A 17,085-nucleotide genomic window follows, 5' to 3' on the forward strand; every position below is an offset into this window, starting at 1 on the left:
AACAGAGTGCAACCATTTCAAAACAAAAGAAAAGAAAGAAATGAAGTCACTCTCAAAAAGTATAATTATAATAGAACGAATGAATAGTAAAACTATAGTGAGATACTTACTTCTCATCTATTTGATTTGCAAACAGAATAGTGTGTATTGTATGATATTGTCTCTCTCTCTATATATATGTTGCGGGAATATATATATATATATATATACACACACACATAAAAATAGATATATGTTATCTCTCTCTCTCTATATATATATACATGTTGCAGGAAGTCAGGGACCCCAAACGGAGGGACTGGCTGAAGCCATGGCAGAAGAACATGGACTGTGAAGATTTCATGGACATTTATTAGTTCCCCAAATTAATACTTTTGTAATTTCTTACGCCTGTCTTTACTGCAATCTCTAAATATAAATTGTAAAGATTTCATGGACACTTATCACTTCCCCAGTCAATACCCTTGTGATTTCCTATGCCTGTCTTTACTTTAATCTCTTAATCCTGTCAGCTGAGGAGGATGTATGTCACCTCAGGACCCTGTAATAATTGCATTAACTGCACAAATTGTACAGCATGTGTGTTCGAGCAATATGAAATGTGGGCACCTTGAAAAAACAGGATAACAGGGATTGTTCAGGGAATAAGAGAGATAACCTTAAACTCTGGCCGCTGGTGAGCCAGGCCGAACAGAGCCATATTTCTCTTCTTTCAAAAGCAAATGGGAGAAATATCACTGAATTCTTTTTCTCAGCAAGGAACATCCCTGAGAAAGAGAATGCGCACCTGGGGGTGGGTCTCTGAACTGGCCCCCCTGGGCGTGGCCATCTCTTATAGTCGAAACTGCAGGGGTGAAATAGACCCCAGTCTCCCATAGCGCTCCCAGGCTTATTAGGAAGAGGAAATTCCCGCCTAATAAATTTTGGTCAGACTGGTTGATCTCAAAACCCTGTCTCCTGATAAGATGTTATCAATGACAATGGTGCCCGAAACTTCATTAGCAATTTTAATTTCGCCCTGGTCCTGTGATCTCGCCCTGCCTCCACTTGCCTTGTGATATTCTATTACCTTGTAAAGTACTTGATGTCTGTGACCCACACCTATTCGCACACTCCCTCCCCTTTCGAAAATCCCTAATAAAAACTTGCTGGTTTTTGCAGCTTGTGGGGCATCACGGAACCTACCAACACGTGATGTCTCCCCCGGATGCCCAGCTTTAAAATTTCTCTCTTTTTGTACTCTGTCCCTTTATTTCTCAAGCTGGCCGACACTTAAGGAAAACAGAAAAGAACCTACGTGAATATCAGGGCAGATTCCCCAATATATATATGTATATAGATATATATATATTTTGAGATGCAGTCTCACTCTGTTGCCAGGCTGGAGTGCAGTGGTGCAATCTTGGCTAACTGCAACCTCCACCTCCCAGGTTCAAGCAATTCTCCTGCCTCAGCCTCACGAGTAGCTGGGACTACAGGCATGCACCACCATGCCCGGATAATTTTTACAGTTTTAGTAGAGATGGGGTTTCACCATGTTAGACAGGATGGTCTCGATTTCTTGACCTTGTGATCCACCCACCTCGGCCTCCCAAAGTGCTGGGATTACAGGCATGAGCCACCGCGCCCAGCCTACTGTCTATATTTTTTAAAAAAGAAAAAAATGTACATGTTATATTTGTCTACATATGCATGAACTATCCATGGAAGTATTCACAAGAAATGAGTAACACTTGCCTTCATGAAAGGTTCAAACTATGTGGTTGGGTCACAGTGCTGAGAAGGAGTCTTCTCACTTGTACCTTTTCCTACCCTTTGAATTAGGAACCACATGAATGTACTAGTTATCAAAAAAATAATTAAAATATAAACGTGAAAATCACCTAACATCAGTTTTCCCCCACTATATTAAGGTTAAAAATTTTTAGTTTTGGTTTTAAATGCCTAGATATTAATACAAAATTCTTACACTAGAGACACACAGACATACCTGAAATATGGCACACCATGGTGGGGCTGAGCAATTCGACCTTCATTTCTTTCAAGTAATGGGACTTCTTTTATTGGAAGGCCATTTAAATTTTTAGTAGTAGCTTCATTTTTATTTAAAACATGTTCTATAAATTAAAGAAAATCTTATATATAAATTTCAAAGCAACAATTCCTAAAATGACAGCCCCTAAAAAGACATTTTAAAAATCCTTCTTTTCAATGTTTAATTTTAAAATTTTATTTCTGCCTCAATCACTTCACATTTCCCCTAAAGTAGCTCTCAATATTTTTTTCTTTAAATTTACATTTATTTCCCCTCTTCTGTCTGTATTCTTCATTCCAATTATCTCTTCAGATATCTTTACCCATGCTTTCCCGTCTTTTCTGACCCTGAGTTCACATCCCCAAATGATATGGTGAAAAAGAGCTCCAAACAAATCTGACAAGTAATAATCCAGAAAAGTAAAAATGTAATTACTATACCTGAAAGCAAAATATTTTTTGTATTATTAATAACATTATTCTAAAAAATGAATAAATTAATTAAATATTATACCTTCATGCCAAACAGCTAGAGGACCCAAAGGACACGGCAATTTATTTGAATCTTGCTGTATTGTCTTGGTAGAGTAAGTTTTACATTTTTGTGCCAAAATTTCTTTTGTTGCTTGAGACTCATCACTAAAAACAATAGCAAAAATATACTTCATGAAACATGAACTCCATATATCTAATATAAAGGGTTTCAAAATTGTGTCACTTGTAGATCTGGGCTAAAATAGACATGTTTCTATTTTTTTAAAATGTGTATTCTGGAGGGGAGAAAATGTAAACACCTATAGTGTGAATGTCCATTTTTACTAATTAATTGTAATGAGATTCAAAGATTTTGAAGATTTCTTAATGGAACATAAACACTTAACAGTCTTAGATGCTGCTGAGCAGTTTTTAGTATATTTGCTGCCAGCCAATCTTTGCAAAATGATCTTGCCTTTTCTTTTAAAGGTTCCAACTGATTTTTCCCTTGTTTTGCAAATTAATCATTTTTGTCTTCAGGGCCAGTTTTTCTAAATACTAAGCCAGAAGAAAATGAGGAAAAAGTCGTATCTGGGCTAAAGCAGTATAGCAATTTTCTTCTTTTGAAAAATGTACGTGTTATAATTAAGTCATTTATTAAAAACAAAAAAACCCAAATTGTATAGTGAAAGTAACAATGCATAGGAAATATAAAAACTGTCAATTACATTATTGTACCTTCTGAAGAATTTTTTTTAAAGAAAAAATTGCATGATTCCTAATTAACACAGTTCACTAATAACAACTTTTTAAGAGCGTAGACCAAATATAAGAAAGACATTTGGCCGGGCACGGTGGCTCACGCCTGTAATCCCAGCACTTTGGGAGGCCGAGGCGGGCGGATCACGAGGTCAGGAGATCGAGACCATCCTGGCTAACATGGTGAAACCCCGTCTCTACTAAAGATACAAAAAATTAGCCGGGCGTGGTGACGGGCGCCTGTAGTCCCAGCTACTTGAGAGGCTGAGGCAGAAGAATGGCGTGAACCCGGGAGGCGGAGCTTGCAGTGAGGGGAGATCACGCCACTGCACCCCAGCCTGGGCGACAGAGCGAACTCCGTCTGGAAAAAAAAAAAAAAAAAAAAAAAAAAAGAAAGGCATTTATTACCCATCTTAGCAAGGGACTTATTATTAAGATCATATTCTTACACTTCTGTTTTTAAAGGAGTCCAGGTGTAACTGGGTGTCAAAAAAGCATTGGCACTTCTGGGAGTCATAGGTGTTACTTGATAGGTCTTCAGACCATCCAGTGGCTGAAACATAAAATCCTTAGGTGCGAAGGAATTCTTCCCTTTTATTTTTGCGGTATTTATCTCAGGTAAGTTTTCCATTTTTGATAAGACTCCATCTGGATCCATTCCACTTGTTGCATTAGTTTGTGAATTCAAAGTATTTTCTTCACTATCGACTTTACAAGAAATACCCTAGGATGTGAGTTAACAAAGTAGAGTAAGATTTCTCTCTTCTGAGGATATATTCAACCAATTTTTATAGGTCTGAAAATATGACAACAGAAATATATGTTCTATGTACATAATTTGAGAGACAAAAACAGATACAATTAAGTGTATACATGGAATCAGAAGACCAGTTACGCTAAATCCATTGCTATTACCCAGGAATAGAATCTTTTTTTTTTTTTTTTGATATGGAGTAGCCCTCCGTCGCCCAGGCTGGAGTGCAGTCGCGCGATCTGGGCTCCCTGCAAGCTCCGCCTCCCGGGTTCACGCCATTCTCCTGCCTCAGCCTCCCAAGTAGCTGGGACTACAGACGCCCGCCACCACGCCCGGCTAATTTTTTGTATTTTTAGTAGAGACGGGGTTTCGCTGTGTTAGCCAGGATGGTCTCAATCTCCTGACCTCGTGATCCGCCCGCCTCAGCCTCCCAAAGTGCTGGGATTACAGGCGGGAGCCACCGCACCCACCCCGAACCAATTCTTATTTAAAGACTAACTAATACCTTTTGGGTATTACAACAAATTAAAAGATAATGGAAAATTAATATGGAAAAACTTATTCAACAAATACGTATCTTTTTACTAAATTATGTTGATAATTACGGCCAGGCACGGTGGCTCATGCCTGTAATCCCAGCACTTTGGGAGGCTGAGGCGGGCGGATCACAAGGTCGGGAGGATCACAAGGTCGGGAGATTGAGACCATCCTGGCTAACACAGCAAAACCCTGTCTTTACTAAAAATACAAAAAATTAGCGGGACGTGGTGGTAGGCGCCTATAGTCCCAGCTACTTGGGAGGCTGAGGCAGGAGAACGGTGAGAAACCGGGAGGTGGAGCTTGCAGTGAGCCGAGATCGTGTCACTGCACTTCAGCCTGGGCAACAGAGCGAGACTCTGTCCCAAAAAACAAATTATGTTGATAATTACAATGGTTTAAAATCAGAAATCTAACATTATGGAATGACTATCATTAAGGACCAAATTCTTAACTTAAATAACCTTAGATTATAAATAACCTTAACACAAGAGCAATACTTTCAATGTGACACAAAAGATTAACCATATAAAATACAAAGCATATTTACTATTTCAAGTCAATTTGTTACTTGGTATTTAAATAATTTCTAGAGGTTTCCAGGTTTCTGATTTTTAATAAGATATGAACTCAAACCCAGGTATTTCAACCTGGAAAAGAGTTTAAGCGGTAACACTGTTGAAGCCAGCATGGCAGTCAAAGCAAAAACTAGTGATAATCCTTAAGGGTTAATCTTAAGGGGGGACCTATAAGGTCCAGCTGCTTTATCTGTGAAGATTCACTGTGTGTTTCCTTTCTTGATCTGTGTTTGATTTTTTACTAAGAATCTAGCCAGGTTACTTAATCTTTGGTACTTTTTTTAAATTAAGAAATTATACTGGCCAGGTGTGGTGGCTCATGCCTGTAATCTCAGCACTTTGGGAGGCCGAGGTAGGTGGATCACCTGAGGTCGGGAGTTCAAGACCAGCCTGGCCAACATGGTGAAACCTCGTCTCTACTAAAAATACAAAAATCAGATGGGCATGGTGGCGCACGCCTGTAATCCCAACTACTCGGGAGGCTGAGGCAGGAGAATCACTTGAACCCGGGGAGCGGAAGGTGCAGTGAGCCAAGATCGCGCCATTGCACTCGAGCCTGGGCGACAGAGTGAGACTCTGTCTCAAAAAATAAAAGAAAAGAAAATAAACTATACCATAGATTATAGGCCAAGGGGTTGGGTCCTCAAATGGGGCATCTTTTTTGAAGACCTTATTAGAAACCATGCTAGATGCAGGCAGAAATTTTAGTTTATTTAATTCTTACAACTACTCTATGCAGGTATTCCATGTTAGGAATAAGAAAACAAGCTCATAAACTACATAACTTGCCCAGGGTTATGCAGCTAATTGGAAGCAGAGAGAGTATTCAAACCCAGGCCTAAATGAATCCAAAGTCAATGCATTTCACCCCACTTCACCCCATGTCTTGGCTAATTCCCACATACAGGTTTCTCTCAGCTGTGTTTTTATTATTTTTCTCCATCTTCTAACCAAATTATGCTTTCTCTACCTATAAAGCTCTGAAAATAAGATACCTGAAAAACAACAAGAGTAAATCCTCTTGATGCTTTCTTATGGTTCAGGAAGTTTTAACACACATGTAGGTTAACCTCTTGAAGCAGTTCTTTATGTTTAATTTCAACTTTATGAAAGTAGCAATGAGATTTTCAAAGCATCTAGAATTAAAAAGATGTTTATTCTCTACCTTGTCGGGTTTTGTTTCTACATTTTTGGCAGGTCTTCCTTTACTTGGCACCTTTCTTTCTGGTTCGTTTTCTAAAACAATAAAATATTTATTTTACTAGATAGAAATGCTACATGAAAATACTAGGTAACTTGGGAAAGGAAAAGAAGCAACAGTAGGAATATATGTCTTGAAGGATTTTTTTTATTAAAAGCCATATTATAAAAAGGGTTATGGAATTTCCTGCCAAATACAAACCATCTCTTTTCAAAACCAGAGTGTTTTACCCTTTTCATCTGAATACCAAATACAGATTGAGTATCCCTTATCCAAAATGCTTGGGACCAGAGATATTTTAGATTCCAGATTTTGGAATATTTACATTATACTTACAGGTTCAGCATACTTGATACAAATATCTAAAATCTGAAATGCTCCAAGAGCATTTCCTTTGAGGATGACCTTTGAACTTCATGTCAATGCTCAGAATTTTGGATGTTTTGATTAGGGTTGCTCAGCCTGTACATATTTATTACAGACAATTAGAAAAATAACAGAAAACTACAAAGAATGATAATGACAAATCACCCAGGATTCCATTACTCAGCTGTCACTTCAGGGTATGGTTTTCCAGTCCTATGTCCACATATTCCCATAATGCTTTTTAGAACTGCGATCCTACTGTTCAGAGTTTGACCTGCTTTTCTTTGCCCACTTAATATATCATGAACCATGTCATTAAGTGTTCTTTAATAATATTATTCTTAATGGCTACATTGTATTGCACCAAATAAATGAACTGTGATTTACTCAGACCATTAATTTTTCACTTTGAAACACTGCTTATACTAATTAAGGTCTTCAATGATTGGGCACCCACTGTGTGCTAACCAGATGTCAGGGCACAGAATCTATTTTCAGGTATTAGAATTTCCTGTTTCCTTCTCTCCTACTCAAAGAAGTACTTGTTGATTTTTGAAACGGAACACAAAAACCTCAAGGACCAAACATTCTAGTTCAGTCACTGATCAAGGAATAGTTCTCACCATTAGCAGCTCTTGTGACTGGCTTTCTTGCTGTGGTAGATGAGACTGTTCTGGGAACCTGCTTTGCTGCTTGAGTAGCTGATCGAGTCATTCTCAATGACGTGGGCATTACAGGCTGCACAACTGTGGGAAAAAAAAATAACTACATCAAATGTCCCTTGTAGTTATTAAATTATTGCTGTGAAGCCAGGCATGGTAGTGCATGCCTGTAGTCCCAGCTACTCGGGAGGCAGGAGGATTACTTCAGCCCAGGAGTTCGAAACCAGCCTAGGCAACATAGTGAGACCCCGTCTCTACAAAAAATATAAAAATCAGCTGGGCATGGTGGCAAGTCTGTAGTTGCAGCTACTCAGGAGGCTGAGGTGGGAGGATCACTTGAGCCCAGGAGGTGGAGGCTCCAGTGAGCTATGATTGTGCCACTGCACTCCAACCTGGGCAACAGAGCAAGACTCTGTCACAAACAAACAAACAAATTCCAGTTGACCTTCAAGACACTTAAAAAAAATTATGGCTGTGGTAGCCTCAGAGGATTTATAGGAATTGCTAATATTCCTACCTTTTTTCTCTTTGTCTGACACTTTCTTTTCAGAAGTTTGTCTTGGACCAGGTCGGATTGCTCGAACATCACTCTCGTTATCAATCTATTTAAGAGATTAGGTGCTATGTGATTTAACTGCATAATGAATCAGACCATCATATTTTTAATCTGTAAATTGATTCCTCATAGGAAATCTGATCATTGTAAATGACCCAACAACAACAACAACAACAAAAAACTACCCCAAATAAAATGAGATAAAGAAAAGCTTTCCATTAAGCTTCCAAAAAAGCTTACATCCTTTTTCACAATCACAGAATTTGGAAAATGCTAATAACCCAAGCTATTAAAAACAGCTCACTATAACTTGCCTTCTGGAGGTCCTTAAACACTCCTAGACATGCTTTCACTTCAAGACCTTTTAATTTTGCCTAGAAAATACTTCTCCTGGATAAAAAGTGCTTTCCCATGGTTCTCTTCTCCACTTCCATAATGACTTCACTCAAAAGGCTTTCATCTCAGGGAGGCCTTCCTTAACTGCCCAATCAAAATTCTACCCAATACCTACTTCTAGTACACCCCATCTCCCCTTTTTAAAATCTCTTCCATAATACCTACCATCTTCTGGCATATTATGTATTTTTTTTAAATGCCTTACATGTAAGTTCCACAAAGAGAATTTAGTTTATTATATCCAAAAGCCTACAACACCAGGAACATCATAGCAATGCAAAATATATATGCATACGTGGAACTTAGCTTCCTCACCTGATAAAGAGGCATATTATTTCCCTTCTTGCCCACTTCACTTTGTTTCAGTAACCCTCCTAATATCTCTATTACAGTATTTTGAAGACCCGTAAGTTTATAACACCTACCCTGTGTGCTTTCCTCCCCATCTGCATTTCATGCAGGTAACTTGGAATGCATAATAGGAGCCCAGTAAACAAAACAAGAGTGTGACACAAAGACAGTTTGCCATGGATCTCATAAGGAATGTTGGAGCAAATATTTTAAGTGAAATTGCTCTACATCACCATACCAAAAACAGTGACTTTGGTACCTGTTAACTCTAGTAAATTAATCATTATGTTTGAATCTGATACTAGATTTAAAATGAATTTACTTACTAAAAAAGTGCAATTTATCATTTTAGTAACAATTATCTACTACCAACTATACCTTAGTCTGCTCCATTTGGTCTTTGGCCTTTGACCTTGTAATCCGTATAGAAGTTGGAATAGCCTTAGAACAGTCAAAAGAAGATGAACTTAAAAAATGAACTGGTAAAGGTTTACTTCCATATCTTATTACAAAATAAAGTTCCCATTTTAAAGTTAAATTTTATCCTTAATCTCTTATAGCAAAAAGATACTTAAATTCCTTTTTCTGGTTCTAGCTTGATTTAAATTAAGTTAGTAACTTCAAAAATTACTCACATTTCTCAGTGAGAAAGAAATTTCAAACCGTATTTTCCAGGTATTGGAATCATCATTAATATGAGCTTCTATCCTCTCTTAGTTCTCCTGCCTCTCTGACCAGTCCTCAGCCTGGTACCTGACTTCTGCCTACCTAAAAGTGCTCTCTAGAGCCCACTTTTTCATAATTTTATATATCCTTATTGGAATGGTCTCATTTAGTCCTACAGCTTAAACACCCATCCATATTCCCAATATTATATCCTAAATCGACATCTTAGCACCAATTTCCATCCTTCTTTCCAAATTTTTACTAATATCTAGGTGGCCCACACAAGTTTAAGATTTTTAAAAAGGTTATTAACATGCACCCACTTAAGCTTGTTCCTTATCTTCCTTATCTCTTTTAGCAGCAGAGCTTCTCTCTGCTTTTTCCTTTACCCCTCACCATCTACTTGGCCACCAGTCCTGTCAAATGCCTTTATTTAGATGTCTTACACCTATTTTTTCCTTTTAAAACCCACTGCCCCTTTCCATCTATTCTATTACAACAGTCTCACAATTGGTCTCCCTATCTATAAATGCTTCCCTTTCCAGACTAAAATCTTTAGGGCTATGGTATTTTCCTGAATTATTAATTTGACAATGGCACTACCCTTATTTATAAACTTCTCCTGATTCTGCATAAGCTACAGGACAAACACCAAATCCTTTGCATAACATTGTTCAGCCTGATTCTACCAATTTTCCTAGTTTTATCCTATCTCAGCTTACCTACAGCTATCTTAAGAGACCTGATTTTCATTCTTCTGAGCTACTATTATGTCATTCCCACCTTCTACCAACCAGTTAATAAAGAGACTAAGGGAAAGGGGTTAGTCACTTAATGTCTTGAAGAAAATACCAAATAAAAGAAACTATTCCTTTATATTAAGACACTAAATTTACCTTTTTTGGCTCAGCTTTCACAGCATTCTGGTTTGATAAAAGAAAACAAGGCATATCAGGTCTATAACGACCCACTTTAAATATTCCTCGTTTAGCTTTCTCTCTCTGCTCTTTCAATTTTTGAAGTTGCTTTTCTTCTTTGTATTTTTGGAGCATCTGTTTTCGTTGATCACCTAGAATAGTTTTCATTGCCCCTAGGCAGAAAAAAAACCAAAACCACACAGTATATAAAACATTTCAGATGAAAAGTTATGCAAATGTATAAACAATTATTTTTGTGTCATTTCAACTGCTGCTAAAAAATGCTTTCAGGCCAGGCACGGTGGCTCACGCCTGTAATCCCAGCACTTTGGGAGGCTGAGGAGGGCGGATCATCTGAGGTCAGGAGTTTGAGACCAGCCTGGCCAATGTGGTGAAATCCCGTCTCTACTAAAAATTCCAAAATTAGCTGGGTGTGGTGGTGGTCACCTGTAATCCCAGCTATTCGGGAGGGTGAGGTAGGAGAATTGCTTGAACCCAGGAGATGGAGGTTGCAGTGAGCCAAGATTGCGCTCCTGCACTCTAGCCTAAGCAACAGAGCAAGACTCCATCTCAAGAAAAAAAAAAAAAAAAGCTTTCAATAAGCCAGGCACAGTAACACACCTTAGTCCCATCTACTGGGAAGGCTGAGGTGGAAGGATCATTTGAGCCCAGGAGTTCAAGTTCAGCTTGAGTAACAAAGCAAGACCTCTCTGCACAAAGGGAAATGCTTTTAATATTTCTTGTTAATTCTTTAGCACTCTAACCACAAGTTATTTCAACCCATAGTCTTTTACAATTTGTATTCATTTTGCCTTCATGTGTTCAAATATTAACTGCTTGCTATGTAATAGGCATTTATTACTTCACTTTTAAATTAATTAACTTGTATGATAGCCAGCATCCAAGCTGCCCTCTACTGATCCTCACTTCCTGGTAGTCTTGCCCTGTGTCATCCCCTCTCACACTGAATAGGGCTGACTTGTGTGACCAAGAGAGTATTACAGGAATAATGGAATATGACTTCTAAAACTAGGGTAGTGTTTGCCTTGCTCTCTCTTGAAGCGTCGCTTGCTCTGGGAGAAGCCAGGTGCCATGTGGGGCCTTAAGAAGACTCAAGCAGTCCTATGGAGATGTCCACATGACAAAGAGCTACAGCCTCCTTCCAAAAGCCAGCATCAACTTGCTGTTCATGTGAGTCAGTCATCTTGGAGGCAGATCCTCCAGTCTCAGTTAAGGCTTCAGATATATCTCTGGATGACATCTTGGCTGCTATCTTCAGAATCACCCAGCTCAGCCATACCCAAGTTCCTGACCCACAAAAATTGTATGAAATAATCAATGTTTATTGTTTTAAGCTGCTAAGTTTTGGGATAACTAATACAATTATAGGTGCTATTTATTATAATAGATGTACTCTATTTCTTCTCACCTATTCAAGGACATTCTTCCAGCAACTTATCCTCTTACTCATCTATTTTTTCCTCTACTGAATTGTTGCCATTATGAAGTTACAAACATGCGGTAATTTCTCCCAACCTACATCCTCATCTAGCACTTATTTTTCTAGTCCCATTTAAGGCAAAATTCTTCAAGAGAGTTACCTGTATCTCTACTATCAACACTTTTATTTATTTATTTATTTATTTGAGGCAGAGTCTCGCACTGTCGCCTTGGCTGGAATGCAGCGGCGTGATCTCGGCTCAATGCATCCTCGGCCTCCCGGGTTCAAGCGATTCTCCTGCCTCAGCCTCCCGAGTAGCTGCGATTACAGGCACCCACCACCACGCCCAGCTAATTTTTTGTATTTTTAGTAGAGACGGAGTTTCACCATTTTGGCCAGGGTGGTCTCAAACTCCTGACCTCATGATTCACTGGCCTCGGCCTCCCAAAGTGCTGGGATTACAGGTGTGAGCCACTGCGCCTGGCCTTTTTTGAGACAGAGTCTCACTCTGTCGCCCAGGTTGGAGTGCAGTGGCACAATCTTGGCTCACTGCAACCTCCACCTCCTGAGTTCAAGCAATTCTGCCTCAGCCTCCCTAGTAGCTAGGATTACAGGTATGGGCCACTGCACCTGGCTAATTTTTGTATTTTGAGTAGAGATGGGGTTTCACCATGTTGGACAGGCTGGTCTTGAACTCTTGACCTCAGGTGATCCACCCACCTTGGCATCCCAAAGTGCTGGAATTACAGGTGTGAGCCACCAAGCCCAGCCTATTTCCAACACTCTTTACATTCCCTCTCTTTTCAAAATTATGAAAAACTTCTAATATACACACAATTATAATGAACCCCATATACCTATTACCAAGATTCAATAATTATGAACATTTTGCTGCAGTTGTTTAAAACAAATTATGCTTAGAAGATTTCATCTCTAAATACTATAGTATATACTTCTAAAAAATAAAGACATTTCTGGAAGGGTGTGATAGCTCACGCCTGTACTCCTAGCACTTTGGGAGACTGAGGTGGGCGGTTCATCTGAGGTTGGGAGTTTGAGACCAGCCTGACCAATATGGTGAAACCCTGTCTCTACTAAAAATACAAAATTAGCCAGGCGTGGTGGTGCATGCCTGTAATCCCAGCTACTCAGGAAGGCTGAGGCAGGAGAATCACTTGAACCCGGGAGGCAGAGGTTGCGGTGAGCCGAGATCGTGCCATTGCACTCCAGCCTGGGCAAGAAGAGCAAAACTCCGTCTCAAAAAATAAAAATGAAATAAAATAAAATAAAGACATTTCCTTTCATAGCCACGATATCATCATCACACTTAACAAAATCAGCAGTAATTCCTTGTTATCTATTACAGGGTCCAGATTTAAACGTCTCTATTTGTTTCAAAGAGGTCTTTTAAACCATCTATTTACTTAAATCAAGAACCAAGTAAGAGCAACACGTTTTATTTGAATGTCTTTTTAAATCTCTTCATCTAAAACAGATCCTCCTCCCCACTCTTCTTTTCATGCCATTGTCTTACTGACAAAAGGTAGTCAGTTTTCCTATTGAATGTCCTTGCAAGCTGTATTTATTTACTCATTCCTCCAGGCCCCATGTTTTCTATAGACTACAAATTATATCTAAGGGTTTGATTATACTCATCCATTCCAATCTGACTTTCACTCCCTGAACCTCACTCCACCAAAACTATTCAAGATCACCAGTGACCTCCATAGTGGTGAAGTCCAAATTCTCACCTCTATTATACTTGATCTAACAAGCAGTACTGACTAACATAGTTAATCAGTCTCTCCTCAATATGCACTTTTCTACTCAGTTTCTAGGATAGCACATTCTTCTGGTTATCCTCTTACATTACTTTGCATTGTTCCTTGGTTCTTTACTAGTTTTCCCTTGTCTTTTTTTTGAGACAGAGTCTCACTTTGTTGCCCAGGCAGGAGTGCAGTGGTGTGATTGGCTCACTGCAACCTCCACCTCCTCGGTTCAGGTGATTCTCCTGCCTCAGCCTCCCAAGTAGCTGGGACTACAGGCGCGCGCCACCACACCCAGCTGATTTTTGTATTTTTAGTAGAGATGGGGTTTCACCATGTTGGCCAGAATGGTCTTGATCTCTTGACCTCATGATCCACCCACCTTAGCCTGGGGTACTGGGATTATAGGTATGAGCCACCGCATCTGGCCCCTTGTCTTTTAATACTTTAATATCAACTAAGTTATTGCAGTAGTCTACTTACTGCTCTCCCTGATGTCATACATACTACCCTATAATCTATTCTCAACACAGCAGCCAAAGTGATCCTTTTTTTTTTGTTTTTTTGAGATGGAGTCTCGCTCTGTTGCCCAGGCTGGAGTACAATAGCGTGATCTCAGCTCACTGCAACGTCCACCTCCTGGGTTCAAGCGATTCTCCTGTCTCAGCCTCCTGAGTTGGTGGGATTACAGGTTCGTGTCACCACACCCAGCTAATTTTTTAACTTTTAGTAGAGATGGGGTTTCACCATGTTGGTCAGGCTGGTCTCGAACTCTTGACCTCGCGATCCACCCGCCTTGGCCTCCCAAAGTGCTGGGATTACAGGCATGAGCCACCGTGCCCGACCTGATCCTTTTCTTTTTTTTTTTTTAGGGGACAGGATCTCCATGTGTTGCCGAGGCCAGAGTGCAGTGACTTTTCACAGGCACCATCGTAGCACGCTGAAGCTTCAAACTCCTGAGCTCAAGATTTCGTGCCTCAGCCTCTGGAGTACCTAGGGCTACAGGCCTGACTCCAAAGTGATCCTTTTAAAACATGAATCAGATTACATAAACACCCATTAATGGCCTCTCACTTCAGAGTAAAAGCCAATGTCCTTATAATGATGATCCTTAGGATTCTATGTAATCTATCTCCCTTGCTCATTCTTTTCTACCCAGTTACCTACTTGCATTCACTAAAACATATCAGGCACACTCCTACCTCTAAGCCTTTGCAAACAGGAGATAAAGGATATTTTAATAGCATACTGACATAGTTAGACTTTAATTTGAAAGATTTTTGGTTAAGAAATGGAGCATTTGAGAGGACAAGATGAGAAAGGAACCACCCTTTCTCAGATAAAAAATGTTTGGTTCTTTCTGCCATTCCCTATTTATCCTAGCATTATTTCAATGCCATCTAGCTCCTAACGCCTGCTATATGAACACAACAAATAGGAGTAGGGTGACTCCTGACTAAACACAAGTCATTTCTCAGTTCGCTTTCTCTTTTCTGTAGCACCCTTTGCCTTCTAAGATGCTCTATTTTCATCTTTTTCTGAGATTATTCCTTTCTTCTTTAGTTGGTTCTTTCCATCCTAATGGTCCCAATCCTCCTGGGCAAACTGCAAGGATGAATTCTTTGCTCTTTTCTTACTAATGTTTCCATTGACAAAGTACTCTCATTTCATGGATTCTTTAATTATTCTATTTTTACATTTCTTATCAATTTATCTTGTCAACACTTATCCTACCCAAGCTCCATAAGAACTTTAGGATTTCTATGAAGCAATATAGATAATAAAGTGTTATAATACTCCACAGGTAAAGGCTTTTGCCTTAAAGACAGTAGTTAGTTGTAGATAACAGGTTATTAAGGGGCCAGGCGCGGTGGCTCACACCTGTAATCCCCACACTTTGGGAGGCTGAGGCAAGAGAATTCCTTGAGCCCAGGAATTTGAGGTTACTGTGAGCACACCACTGCACTCCCGCCTGGGTGACACAGTGAGACCCTGTCTCTTGTAATTAAAAAAAAAAAGGAAAAAGACCAAAAAGGAAAGTTATTTATAGAATGGTATTTCAAAACTCTTCTGGCCAGAGTTTTTTACTCACACAGGCATTAAACCAACTATTATTCACTCTTCAAAGTACTTAAAATTACAACAGACCTTTACTTACTTGGCTTAACATTGGTCTTTTCTGGAACAAGCTCTTGAGATGTCTCATCTAATTCAACAAGAATTCTACCTTCCAAGGTTGGAATGTTTACATCTTTCAAACCAAAGTGTCTATTTCGTTCGTATTCCTTATGTCTATTTTCTTTCTGAGACAGTGATTTCCTATGAGCAATTTTAGTTCTAATCATTTCAGTACTTATATCCTTCCTGTGTCGACTGGCAAAATGTGATGAAGACATCCTGTCAAGGAAAAGGACAAAACCCAACTTACATGAATTTTCATTATTTAAAAAATTAAGATTACAGTTCATTTCCTGTCCCACTTCAGGGCCTTCTGAAATAAAAATATAAAATGTGCAATGAAATAAATACGTAACACTGAAAAGTGAGAAGAAGATTATCAGAGAATAAGAAGCTACCTATTTGGGGGTTTTAAATAGGAAGTTGCTTGACCAGTGAAGAGAAAGCCAGGAAGTGATAGTCCAGAATAAAAGAGGCTCTGGGCTTACCACAGAGAACACTGCAAAAAGAAAAGCGTGAACTAAAGGTGAAAATAGGTTAAGTGAAGGACCATGTACACAATGGTTTCCTTACCCATGATGAGGAATGCAGGTAGTCTAACATTTCTTCTAAAGCCAAAAGAAAACCAAAAACAAACAAAAACCCCACACCAGGTACCTATTAGTCATATAGGGATAATCAATAGGCAACCAGATACAGATAGAGTTGGATAGAGAGGCACAGGGCAAAGTATGTGGAAAGGAACAAGGAGCTTCCATGCTCTCTCAGGTAGCACCACTGTTTAGGAACCTTCATGTGTTCACCTAAGAAGCTCTCCAAACACAGGTGTTTTTTTTGGTTTTTATGGCAGCTTCATTACATAAGCATGAGTGATTAAATCATTGACCACTGGTGATCAAGTCAACCTTCAGCTCCTCTCCCCTCCCCAGAGGTTGTGAGGTGGGGCTGAAAATCCCAACTCTCTAATCCTGCCTTGGTCTGTCTAGTGACCAGCCCCAATCCTGAAGCTATTTAAAGGCATCCAGCTATCAGTCAACCATTAGCCTACAAAAAGATACCACTTTGAAGACTCCAAGGATTTTAATAGTTGTTTGCCAGAAAACAGAACAAGACCAAATATATAGTTCACAATAACCCTATCAGTTTGCTCCATTATTTTCATCCATACAAGAAATCATACAGTTTAGGCCGGCACGGTGGCTTAGGCCTGTAATCCTACCACTTTGGGAGGTCGAGGCAGGACTGCTTGAGCCCAGGAGTTTGAGACCAGCCTGGGCAACATAACACGACCCCGTCTCTACAAATTTTAAAAAGAAAAGCCATACACACACACACACACACACACACACACACGCACGAAATCATACAGTTTAATTGGCACATGCCTTTTTCTTGGAAAGATCTTTGAGAATGTATTCAAGCAAAACAAAAGAGGACAATAAAGACGAC

General features: G+C 39.4%; 1 protein-coding gene across 3 annotated transcripts in view; it reads right to left on the reverse strand.

Annotated features, from left to right (window-relative positions):
- The window catches only part of DLGAP5 (DLG associated protein 5), a 43,760-nt gene that overhangs the window by 25,337 nt on the left and 1,338 nt on the right, over positions 1-17,085 (reverse strand). For all 3 annotated transcript variants that reach the window (XM_004055202.4, XM_019009889.3, XM_055361423.2), the window contains exons 2-10: positions 15,617-15,855; positions 10,231-10,424; positions 9,047-9,109; positions 7,883-7,967; positions 7,327-7,449; positions 6,302-6,372; positions 3,717-3,991; positions 2,549-2,673; positions 1,991-2,117 (exon numbers count right to left, since the gene is read on the reverse strand). In XM_004055202.4, coding sequence (XP_004055250.3) covers positions 1,991-2,117; positions 2,549-2,673; positions 3,717-3,991; positions 6,302-6,372; positions 7,327-7,449; positions 7,883-7,967; positions 9,047-9,109; positions 10,231-10,424; positions 15,617-15,854 — 1,301 coding nt within the window. In that variant the 5' untranslated portion in view covers position 15,855. The remainder of the gene's footprint in view (positions 1-1,990; positions 2,118-2,548; positions 2,674-3,716; positions 3,992-6,301; positions 6,373-7,326; positions 7,450-7,882; positions 7,968-9,046; positions 9,110-10,230; positions 10,425-15,616; positions 15,856-17,085) is intronic.

Source organism: Gorilla gorilla, chromosome 15 (genome assembly GCF_029281585.2).
Source record: "Gorilla gorilla gorilla isolate KB3781 chromosome 15, NHGRI_mGorGor1-v2.1_pri, whole genome shotgun sequence".
NCBI classification, from domain to species: Eukaryota; Metazoa; Chordata; class Mammalia; order Primates; family Hominidae; genus Gorilla; species Gorilla gorilla.